General features: G+C 41.4%; 1 protein-coding gene across 3 annotated transcripts in view; it reads right to left on the bottom strand.

Moving 5' to 3' along the window:
* Nucleotides 1-13013, bottom strand: part of LOC103475326 (fibroblast growth factor 14-like) — a 60520-nt gene extending 47507 nt beyond the window's left edge. For 2 of the 3 annotated variants that reach the window (XM_081616413.1, XM_081616414.1), the window contains exon 1: nt 11677-12914. In XM_081616413.1, the coding sequence (XP_081472539.1) occupies nt 11677-12388 (712 nt within the window). In that variant the 5' untranslated portion in view covers nt 12389-12914. Of the gene's footprint in view, nt 1-11676 lie in introns of all 3 variants that reach the window. The other variant, XM_081616420.1, reaches the window with a different exon arrangement.

The raw sequence follows: 13013 nt of genomic DNA on the forward strand, positions 1-13013 counted from the left end.
ACACTTTTTCTTTACCTGGTGAGCTATGATGGGGACTGATCTCTTCAGCCCTGCTGCGATCAAACGCGTCAGTTAAAAGTTCAACCTGTGTCATGTTGCTTGGACCTGCACAGGTGAAGCGAGAAGACTCGTTTACCGAGGTGGAGGAGAAGTAGAGATGGGCGGGAGGGAGATGACAGATGTGGGTGGGTGTTCCCCCAGACGGGAGTGTGAGGATAGCCGCTCGGAAAAGCGAGCCGGATGAGTCATAATTCACTCACACGGGGCGCTTGTGCTGCCGCCTGCACGGGGAAGACCGCTGTTACCCTGGCAACGAGCAATTAGTGACGCAGGTGGGTCTCCAAAAGGAAGGAGCAAAACACCTGCTGAATGCTGAGAGGACGGCGCGCACGCAGACACGCACATCTGGTTTCAGTTACATAAATCCTCGCCGTTTGAAGCTTCACCTGGTTGTGGGCTCGCCTCTGATCTTATCACACACACGCACACACACACGATCATACAGTTACTGTAAAACACAAACACCTGCTTCTAAAGCATCCTATCTTCCATCTTTTCTTGCCAGTTAGTCCCTCACTGTCCTGTTTTTTTCTTTCTTTCATCTCCTTGTTCGTCATCTATCTTTGCAACATCACCGACTCAGCAGGGAGGAGCAGAGAGGGAATGGAGGGACTAAATTATTCATTCTCACTCCCCTACGCACACTTTTCGTCCAGCGCTGTCTGATTCCTCCCTCGTCTTGAATATTCCTTCCCCCGTTTCATGCTTTTTGTACCAACTACTACCAGTTGTTCTCCCAAGTAAGGTTCACTGTCACAAATCTGTCTGATTTGGGGGAATTGAAGCTAATCGGGCCTGTCAAGTAGAGCCAACCCCAGGAAACCCTGCTGTGAAAACACGTGGAGTTTCTAACAATTTAAATCAAATTCGATATATTTGATTTAAAGAGGCATCGTTTGCTTGAGACCACGTCACTCGTACAGGTGAAACCAGAACTCTACTGTTCATACACCTTTTGTTCCTCATTGCCGGATGTTAAATCAGATCAAACAGTAACCAAACTTCTTTCTGTTTACTAAATGCCACTAAAATGAGAGAAAGAACGCTTCAGAGTTTGGTAAAATGTTTTGGGTTTCCTTCTGTGTTTTTCTGCAGTAACTTGTTTTTTCAAGTTGCACCAAAGCTGCTTTCAACAAAAATCTGCTCCTGTGTCTCATTTTCCGAGTACTGGCTGGCTACTCGTTGTCGCTTTGGAGCTAAAATAGCGGCTACATTTCGATGCAAATACATTCGGTGTCGCGTTTAGATTTGTCACGTTTTTCTCGTTCCCCGTTTTCCCCGCTGAGATAAGAGCTCACACACAGCTGGAATAGCAGAAGATAACCGAAGCAATCAGCAGCGATTTCCAGCACAAAACAAGAGAACATGGAAAGTTCTGCATCAGAGCGGCTCGATAATTGCTCCACATCCATCCCAAGACGTCAGAACCACAGCAGGGAGCATGAAGACGCCAGTAAGATAACGAGACCAGAGGGAGAACTCCCTGAAGTGTCATTTTGAATAAAGAAGGTGGTGAGAGTCGAGGCTAAAGAAAAATAAACATACAGATGTTCTAAGTTTTCAGTCAATAACTTTGACACTCGCTGTTTTAGTCATGATATATATCTTATGATAATAGGTGAAGATCAGAATGTAAATGGTAAATGCTGAAACATTGTCAGTCTAATGTCAGAAGAAAACTTGATCCATTTACTCATCTATTCAAGGTTTTCTGTGGACTGTGAATGCAAATAATCTAAAATATTTGAAAGGAAACACAGATTGGGAAGCTGAAATACCGAGGCACAATGCTACTTTACACACTACTGACCGCCATTTGTAAAACAGCCAATCCAGGAGCGGCCTTCCTTTTTCCTTGGCCCTGATTGACTATTCCCTCAAGAGCGACCATAACGATTGTAGATGCTAAGATGCCTTCTACTGTGTGTATTAGGAGGTCTGACGATTGAGCAAAACCTTCCTTAAGTTGGAGAAAACTTCCTCGCAGAGTCTGAAAAGTGTGTTGGTTTCTTGAGGATTGTCACTGCCACCCCGATCTGTCACACTGCAGCTGTTGCCCCAAGCCTCCATGTGATACTGAAGACGTGTGTCAACCAATAAAAGCAAACAGTCTGGGACGGTCTCTGCTTTCACTTCCTGTGGGAAGCAAATTTTATTCCTTCTTCAGACCAACCAACAGTCCTTCTGCAAAGACTCTCCAAGCTCTCCAAAATATAGCGAATTAAAATTTTCCTCCCTAATAATAAGGGTATATTAAAAAATGATGCTTCTGGCTATAATCTGTCATTTTGAAAACAAAATTTTACCTTCTAAAAATAGGAAGTATCACCAAATACCACTGGCAAAAAAACGCCTGCATACACAATCCCTAAATTATCTAACATTGTTGAAATCCAAGTACTTCTTTTTTGATGCGTTGTGCAGCAAAATGCACACATGGAGAGAAATGATTAGATTTGAGTTGGTACACTGACATTTTTAATAATAAATAAGATGGCCTTAGGGCAACAACAGCAAAAGAGCATCAGGATAAACATTAGACATTTTGGATGTTCAAGTTGGATCTAACAGAGGTCCAATTGCACTATTACACCCCAAAGCAATATAAACCGGCCTATGAGTCGCACAATATCAGCTCCTTCATTCTTTCTCTTTCAACCAAACTCATCACATCCACACCCCACTTCTGTTCACTGCAACAACATCCAATTTGATCCTGCATTAATGTAAAAATGCCCTTTTTCCACAAGAGCTGGAAACTGTTAGGCCCACATATGTACAAAGCAAAACATATTTATCAAATATCCACAGATTTCCTGCCAAGACCTCTGATCAAGTTGTCAAGTTGCTTTGGGTAAATATGGGCAGCAGTCCCAAGTATAAAATAACATCTCAGTTTTCATAACCCCTGACATTTTGTCTTTTTAAAACTAAATCAATCTACTTTGCGCAGCAGCTTCTTTGCACAACTCAGTCAGACTGAATGTAGAGCATGTGTGTTCTAAGACTGAAATGATTAATCAATTTAATAGTGATTGATTGTTGAAGTAATCATCAACTCATTTAGTAAATGATTAATCGCTAACTGAAGTACACAATTTCAGAAAAAAGGCAATTTGGTGAAATTGCCTCAGAGCTGTCGCTGAAAAACACATTTAAAATATATTAAATCTGATTTAGTCAAAACTCATCAAGTGGCATAGTTTTAGCTTCACCTGGTTCAGATTTACTAAAGGAATGCTGTGGTATTGCTGTTTGTGCAACTAAATGTTTCTTTTCTTATTTAAAAAAGGAACTGGATTATTTGTTGATTTGCGTCTTTTTATATATTTCGAATATTGAACAAAAAAGGCTTAAGTGGTTAAATGAAAAATCTATATCCATCTTCTATCTTCTATCCAATTAATTAATTAAATGTCTGAATAACTGAGGTATTAATCAATTACTAAAATAATTGTTAGTTGCAGCCCTAGTGGGATCAGTTTTCAACTCTTTTCACAGATTTTCAATAAACTTTGGAAGATGAAGTTTTAGCAGTTTTTCTCTTCCAGGACTGTCCTGTGTTCACTTCCATTTCTTCGGTAAGTGCCCTCCTCTGGTCTGAACAATTCAGGCCAAACTAGGTTTTTTTCCTTGCACGGCTCCAAGATGTTTATGTCACCGTGACATTCTGGTCCCGCTGTAATGACTCAAAACTAGGGTAGGTTGTTGTTTTAAGGCGGATGTGTCCTTGCGAGCGATGCTGTCATGGAGGGCGAACCGCAACTACAGCAGAGCCATAAACACAGCAGAGAAGGAAGCAAAACCATCATCTGTTCTCAAAGATGAGCTTGAAACAGAAGCTGTTTGAAGAAATCATTTCTACCATACCTTACACCGTTCAATACGCCGCCTGAATCTCGTTTAAAAGCAGAAAAAATAAACAATTAAAAACTAGTTTTTTTAAATTATGCTCTCTAGTAGAAAATCCTGAAAGAGAAAGTCTGGCCATCGGGTTTTTAACTTAAAGTCTAGTGCAGTTGGGTTAATCAAAGCACAGCAGCAAATCCACCTCTCACTGATTAAAAGCAATAAGGAAAAAAAGGTTCTTCAATATTTAATTGATATCCAGGTGCTGCAACTTGCACAGGAGAAAATAAAGTTTACATCAAGTCACCAGTCCTCAGTTTTTCTGGGATTTATTTTATTTTATTTTTTAAATTGATTTTTAAGCACAAATAGGTTTATTGTGCATTAAAATACATGCCATTTTTTCTCCATTAAGTCTAAAAAACATTTTTTTCTCATAAGCTTCAAAGTTAGAGATAATGATTTTAAAACAACACAACCGTTTATATTTTGACAATGTTGCACCAGTTCTGGCCTGAGGTCAATAAAGTTTTATATGGATACCCTTGCTGCCTCTTGTGGCAAAACTAAGTACTGCAACAACAAATAATGAACAAAAGTTTGGAGGGTTTTTTCTTGATCTAATTTTAATTAATTTTTACTGAAACTTCAAGGTAGGAAAAAAAAACATCTTGTATGACTATAAAAAGCTTTGTTTATCCTTAAAAAAAACTTTAAATGTCATGAACAAAATGATGTTTTGGTCAAACTGTCAAAACGTTTAGAGCTTCACAAAGAATTATATATATTTTTTTATCATCTGGAAAACCATTTCACATTGTTTGTTAAAAAACTTTAACACCAGCTGTCAAGTCACAACGTCTGAATAATTATGTAACAAGCCAAAATCAGGTGGTAAATCTTAGACTAGGACACAACAGGTTTGCTTCACCCCATCCTCTGTTAGTGACGTTTAGGTTCAAATTCAAGCTTCTTTTATGACTTATATGTCTTTCTGAGCCCGTCAGTAACATTAAATCCGCTTTATTCACAGCACTACATCAAAAGAACAGCTTTTTATAGACATATGTGCCCCCAAGTGTATACCTCTGAGCACACTAATCCCTCTGACAATAAGAAGATGGTGCATTAAGGGAACCCATTCAGCCCGTAAAGCCTAAACAGGACCGCATCTAATCCCAACTGCACAACAATGCAGATCGGAAACTGACTCTTTAAGGTACAACAAGATTTAAGAGCAAATGTTAAAAAAATAAAAATAAAAGCAGCTTGTCAAAGCTAATCGCAGTACAAAACAGTGCTCTAAAAGGATCAGGCAAAATAACCAAATGAGAATGTAGCAGCAATAAAGTGTGAAAGATTTATTCTCTTTTTGCCTTCTTGTCACACTTAAATGTTTCAGATCAGCAAACTGATGTGACTACCAGACACAGATAAAGTGATATTATATATATATATATATATATATATATATATATATATATATATATATATATATATATATATATCTGATCACTACTCTATTGTTTCTGGTCTCTGTTTGTTCTCTTACTTCTTCTGTTCCTCACCATTTTGTACGTTTCTGATGAAGGAGGTACAAAAAACTTAAGAGTGGCAAAAATGAAGAAATCTGTAAATGTTTGTTTTCTGAGGACTTTAAATATAAACCCTCACATCTGTCCTAGAGACCTCGTAAGAATTGACCAAAACCGTTTTTACTGCTAACTTAGCAGCACACGTTTGTACTGGTGGACTATTTACTAATTAGATGACATCTGAAGGAAGTTAGTTGAATTTCAACAGATGACTTCATCCGAATGCACTCACACATACACACAGTTATATAACAATCTCCAGACAGATGCTGCACAGAGAGACGCCAGACTTATCAAATACTACAAGTGGCATTTGATGTAGCGTGTCAGAGTGCTACGTTCACTATCACTCCACATTTACAAAGTGTGGAAGAAGTAAAGTTTGACAATGATGTTGACTGTGGCACATTTGAAGAACTTTTTTTCTGCAAAATTAAATGAAAATGCTGAGAAAAGTTAACAAGTCAGTCAGTTAGACTGAATAATTATCAGTAGATTGTTAATATTGATAGATAAATAAATCAGCAACATAAGTTCTTAGAAGAATTTGACATTGTCCCAATACTGATTCAGAAAGTCTTGAGACATCTCAATGCAAACAATGTATTTTAATTATCATGATTTGAAAGTGTTTTAACACTGCTGTTAAGAATGATTTTTTTAACTAGTCAAAAAATATTACGAGTTAAGCCAGATAGGAAGTGACGGATTTTCTTAGATCGCAGATTATCACTTTGACAGCATTTTGTTTTGATTTCAGTAAAATCATATGCATTTCAGACAAACTTTAGTCGAAAAGTAACACTCTGAGTACCTTATTTAAATTCTACGATCAAGATACTGTATATTTATATTGCAAACATAAACTTTAACTAAATTCAGTGATTTAAAACAATGCCTTTTACAAAGCAAAACTGAAGCGCTTTAAATTTGCAACGTAAAGCCAAACCTTTGGCTGTGATTTTTACTTAAATGGTAATATTACTGAAAAACATTACATTTAAATGAAAACCTAAAATATTTATGATATGCTCTCAGAGTAAATGTCCCTTACCTGCCTCAGCTTTACCCAGAGCGCTTTTAATTCGCCTCTCTGCTACCTTCAGAATAGACTCAAAGTCCATGGCGCACATTAAAATGCACCTGAAAACGCCCGCTTAGATCACTTCCTGGGTGAAAAAAAAGAAACATCCACTTCTTAAATTCTCTGAACTCCCCCCTCAAAAGTGAAGCCATACAGTAACACGCACTGAGAGTCCCACAGATAGGGCGATTGTGTCACTGAGGCTGTCATCGGGCAAAAGGTTACCAAAGACAAGGTAGGGATAAAGTCAGCTTAAGTGTGTGTGTGATAGAGGAGGAACAAAGGGAGGAAGTGGAGAGCAGAGATATGAAAAATAGTTCCCACTGTTAAAGGTTTCTCCTTTTAGTTGCGCTTTAATGTTAAAGATTATTAAACATGTTTCGGAACCAGAAAGAAACAGCCTGGATTTTCATAAACAGCAAGTTTGCATCATTGTCCTTCTGCGGGTCCGACGTCCATTTTGCGCTTAAGTTTACAAAATGATGACCGGGCAGAAATTATAGACAAATTGTTCATAACCTGAAGCAGCAAAGCAGTCCCAGACCACCACACTGCCAGCACCATGTTTGACTTTATGCTGAATACAGCAGAACAAATTTGACACTTGTCATTCAAGATGTTCTGTAGCAACGTTTCAATTGACCGTACAATTTCTTTAAGTAGAAAGTTTTTGCGTTGGGAGGAGATTTCTTGTTTCGGCTGTGTCGGAAAAAGAAAATATCAATTTCTGATCTCTTCATTCTCTCCGATTAAACAGTTTCAAAACAAACCGAGTTGCCGTCAAGAGTCTCGCTGCTTCTTATCATTCAGCCTGTGAAACCCCTTCTCAGTGAAGCCTTTGATGCCCTGCTGCTTTCTAAGTGCCCTTGGAAATGTAACACTCAGCACTCAGCCTCTGATGGCAGATACCTGCAGCTAGAGCTGTCCAAACACACGCATGCCTGCACACAAACACCCGTCCATTCCCCCCCCTTCGCCCCCGGTTCTCCTCTTTGCTCTTTGCTTCACTGCGTCAGTCTGAAAATTCCAGCGTTCCCGCTACGCGACGCAGCTACAGTTGGATCAACGCTACTTTTGTTTGACATGGAAATATTCCTGTCATCTATGTGCTGTGTTATTATAACAGAAATGTATGCATTTTGTGTGGGGGGGGGGGTTCTGTTTCCAGCTTCTTAAAATTAAAGACTTATTTTAAGTCTTTAATTTCAGCTAATTTATCCATGTAGTTCTGTTAAGCTCAGTTAGTTTGGGTGACGTGTTTCTGCAAACAATCTTCCAGTCTACCAATTAGAAATAGGTCTGGACTTTGACTAGGCCATTTCTAGGTCTTTTTGGGTTCAACCATCAACAAATTACATTCAAAGTGCAGTTTGCCTGGTTTTGCAGTACTCAGTGAGGCTTGGATGTTAAGGATCAGGCTTGGATGTTAGTCATAAGTTAAGGATGACTTAACTTATGATTTAATAAAGAGAGAAAATGCGTTATGACACATAAAGCCAAGAAAATTTGTCTATCAAAGTCTAGCTCTCAGTTACAAAAATGTGAGAGAGCAGCGTAAAATGTTAATAAAGTTAAAGGCAATCGTACAAAAGTCATTTAGCCTGAGAACAAAAAAGAAATAATCCTAGGCAAGTCGGAACTGTGTAACCATTGACGAGTTACGTGACGTTTTATTTTAATGCAACACAATTTTCTGCTCCAGAAGTCTGAATCCTGACAGTAACATGAGTAGGAGCTACAGCAAAACTTACTGCTGTAGGTAAGTGCTTCCACTTGTTTTACAATCTGCCTGCGTGACATCTAACATACCAGACTGGCATCAAACAAAATATAGTAATAATAATGATAATATATTTTAAATAAAAATATAAAGGTGAAGCACTTTTACCCCTGTAAACCCCACAGAAACCTGTCCAGAACAAAGAATAATTCTGTTATTAGTGCAGAAATGTCTTCATATCTACAATGGAATAAAAAAGTATAAAAAGAAACATTTGTCACACATTTGTCAAAAAACATCTAGATGATCCTCAAGACTTTCCTCAGACCTGGAACCTGAAAACCCTGGATTGTGATCCAGCCTATCCAGCAATGAGTCATTGGTACTTTGGACCACAGCATTACAGTGATCCAAAGCAGAGGTTTTGAAATGGCCTAGTCAAAGTCTGGACTTAAATCCTGTGGAATTCAGCCCGCTCAAGATAAAAAAATTTTAAAAAAAACTCTAATGTGGCTGGATTACAATGATTCTGCTAAGAAAAGAAAACCAAACTCCCACTAAAGTGATGTAAAAACACTCCTGTTTCTTTCTTAAGCAGCTATTAGGTTTAGGGGAAACACCTTTTAACGTAACTCCATGCAGATTTGAGAATTTTGTTACCATGAGGTTTTACCCCCTTCTAGTTGCACCAGTTTGAACAACTGGTGGGTTATTTAATTGTACTACAAGAAATACTACCAGGATGCCATCTTTGCGAGAAGAACTTGTTTTCAGGCCTGATTATATAAAAGATGACGTATGATGACGCAGATTTTCTTGCCGAGTTTGACATGCAGGACATGATGAGTCCAGGCAAAAACAGACCAGTCCAGCAAAGTCATCTTTGTGCAGACTCAGTGTGTTTGGACAACAAAACCCATGAACTAATGAGGGCCCACACACACACACACCCCCACCCCCCACACATCTAAACCAAAACCCCCAACGGGTGACTTCAGAGGGCAAGACGTCATGGGGATTCTGTCCGCTCATCATATCCGAACGACGTAACGGCACGCAAACGACAGTCCAGAAGGACAAATTTAAGCTTGGAGGAAAACAACAAAGCTTTCCCTCTGGTCACTCAGTGACTCGACTCTGAACGTTGTTGAAGCCAGAAACATAAGCTACCAAATGCAGTCCATTTGTGACTGAGAGACTTTTGCTTCCAAAAACAGCAAGACCCTGCTGCTGTACTACAGGCTTGAATAAAACATAAAGCATGAAGCCTTAACAGCAACTCTCCGAAGAAGATGGGCAGATGAATGGGAGCCCACGCCTGCATGTGCTATAAAAGGTCTGGGGAACAATCTTGTGCCTTATTGCTTCCGACAATGAATGCGATGGGTTCATCTGCAGGAAACAGGAGTTGGACTCATGGAAATACTCCACTGCAATAACACTGAAGAGAAGAATCCAGGAAGATGCTGAGTTTTGTAAAAAAAAAATAAATAAAATAGACACGTGCATTAAGTTTAAACACACACCAACAAGCAGCCAGATGGTTTTCATAGTTTGTCTTTAATTAAAAGCAGAAAGCCAGCAGCTGAGCTGAGGAAGCTGCTGGAAGATTATGAGCCGAGCGGCAGGATGCTGCTGGGATAACTTGTGCTTCTCTGAGACACGGCACTTTTTATGGGTTTCGTGCGCGAGTTTGCGTACGTGGGCGGGCGAGATAACATTTTCATCGGCTAATTGCAGAACATGGCAAAACAATGCATGCAAGAAGCCAAGTTTCTGAGCTCCCGCTGCCTCTCTTTCCAGCTATTCCCACAAAACCGTGGCTGCATCGAAGGCAAAAAAAACGAGATTTAACTAGAAAACATTCAATTAAATGGTTAGTCCTACTTTTAATGGGAAAAAAAAATCTGGGTGTAAAATGTGAATCTAATTGAAAAGCAATCAGTAAAATCTGCCAGAGATGTTTGTTAAAAAGCAATCATCATAACTTTGCTCATGCACCACAATCAAAATGTTTTTTAACGCAACACTGTTTTTGAAAAATACTCCTACCGAAGCGGTGCAGTGAAAAGTTTCTGCTTGTGCATCACATGGCATCTTCTGTTTTTTGGGGGGGTTTTCCCCTCATAGACGCTGCAAGTCTGGCTTCAAGGAGCTTCATCAAATGAGCAAAGAGGAAGTAATGAGAAGAAATTCAGCCAAAACCCAGAGGGGAAAAAAACATCCACTCATGTAGTGTCTTTTTTTTTGTTGTTGTTCTTCTTCTTCTTTTAATTACAGGCTGCTGGGTTTGGAAGGAGGACAAAAACAGTTTTGAAGAGCCATTTTCAGACTTTACCACAGATTCTCAAGTAGATTTAGGTCTCAACTTTGGAGACACTTTGATCTAACCTGACAAAATGTCTGCAGCCAAATGTATGAAACAGTCTAAAACTCAGACAAGGGTAAAGCAACACTCCAGGCAGCAAACTAAAGAAGTTCATGGAGATTTTAAAGGCTGCTGTCCGTGGTGCTGAATCGTTCTGAACTCTCCAAACTCTGAAAGGACAGCGCTCTGTAATCACTCATCCAAGAGATATGGCTGTTTGCCATTAAAGGACAAAGAGAAGACACATCACCACTAACGGCTGATCTCATCATTACCGAGCGGAAACACTGGTTGCATTTTTATTCTCTGCTCACGGCGGTGTGGTGTCACACATCCCTGGAGCTCTCGCATCACTTCAGAGAGCACTGGATTAGTTTGTAGCAGAGTTTGCTGAACTCTACAAAATTTCCACTTTATGTCATTTTAGAGATCAAATAAATAAATAAATAAATAAATAAATAAATAAATCATCTTTTGGTCTCTTATGTTGTCCTCTAAATACTCCATGGCAGGACACACCAGCCATCTTTCTAAAACATCAATATGTCAATACTGTGAGCAGTTCCCACTGTCAGTCCATCACACAGAGCAGATAGTGGAAAGTCTGCTGCTTTGCTCTCTTGTGAGCATGATCTGTGAGTTTCAGGAGATTAACATGACAGGCATAATATGCTTGATGTGATAAGCGTTTAATTTAAGTGATTGAAAAGTTGAAATTTGGAGTTTGCAACATTTACAACTGAAAATACAGGAGGGAAAAAAAGTTTCTCTGCTTTATTTCTGCTCCATGAATGTGGTCTGTTTGATCCTGAAGGTTTACATCTATATACTAGTGTTGCTAATTAATTTGCATCATCAGCCCTCCCCTTCTCAGAGCTCTCACTCGCTGCCCATGCTACTGCAGAGAAAGCCCTGTCCCACATGCACAGGTCAACTCCATCATAAACACTTTTACAGTCACTTTGTCGTGTCACAGGTACACACGTGCAAACAAACTCACCAGTTGGGTTCTTGGGTTTCTTGAGGCTCTTGCCACAAAGACACTGCAGCATATGCGATCCTTTGCTGAAAATGTTGTTCCAAATAAACCGCATGGATTTGGCCGAGACGGGGGAGGAGGAAGAGGAGGAGGAGGAAGAAGAAAAAGAGAAGGAAGAGGAGAGGCGCTCCGGATGCGGCAGCCTAAAATTCACCCACCGCATGGGGGCTGATACTCCCCCCTGTTTGCATGCCAGCAGAACCGGCCAGCTGTCGGGCTCAGTTCGGCGGTGCGGCGCGCCCCCGATCTGCACCATAGACAAAAGTAAGAGCAGGAAGCCCAGCTCTTCGCCCGGATTCTCGCCCGCTTTCCCCGCAAGCTCGGAGACCACCAGCCGCACGTATTCCGCGTCGACGTCGCCCCCGTGCGGCTGGAAAAGCGCAACCGCTGCGGCGGATGTCTCCTCGATCCCCGTCCCCTGCTGCCCCAGCGGCCGGTGGTCCTCAGCTGCGGAGGAAGGGTTGCTACTGCTACTGCTACTGCTGCTGCTGCTGCTGCTGCTGCCGCGCGACCGCCGCGGCGCGAAAAGCCCCAGAGCGCTCCTCTTCAGATGGCGTCGTCTGCCGCGCGGCGCGGGGAGAGGAGCGGCGGCGACGGTCAGGCATGCGGCGGCGCTAGCGTGAAGTCGGCTGTACGCGGCAGCTGTCTGCTTCTGCATAAAAAACCATTGCATATTAGTGGGGATCGCAGGGGGTCGATGCGTCCGTCCGTGCGGGAGGAGGGGAGGAAAGGGAGGCGGGGTGCGGAGAACCTGCCGGGTGTCCGTCAGCAACTCGGTGGCATCACTCCGTCCGTGCGGCAGGAAAGTGCTGCAGCAGGGGGGGCTCCTTTCCAAACACACACACACGCGCGCGCGCACATACACACTCCAACACGCTGAGCGCACACGCTGTATGAAAAATCAGCGGTGCTCCTGCAGGTGAATCACTGCAGGGAATCTCTCACACTATCCCACCTTGTGTTTTCCCTCTTTTTAAGAAAAAAAAAAACCTTATGAATATTTGATCCGCGTTTCTCAATAATCCATAAACTCCAATGCGCCAAGATGCTGCTGCTGTTGCTGTCTGTCTCTCTCCTCTCCGCCTCCTCCTGCTGCTCTTCCTCACCTTGGTAATAAAAAAGAAGCTGCGGGAGTCTGGCTGTGGAGCCTTCAGCAGTCCAGAAACTGGATGTGGGGAAGACGCGGGAGCCCGGCGGTGTCTCGGTCCAGTCACGGGGCATCAGAGTCCTCTCCAGCCGCGCTGAGGGGACCGACGCGACAAGGTGCACCGACTATCGATACCCAGCCAGCAAACTAA

The sequence above is a fragment of the Poecilia reticulata genome, chromosome 2 (genome assembly GCF_904066995.2).
Source record: "Poecilia reticulata chromosome 2, P_reticulata-male-v2, whole genome shotgun sequence".
NCBI lineage: Eukaryota > Metazoa > Chordata > Actinopteri > Cyprinodontiformes > Poeciliidae > Poecilia > Poecilia reticulata.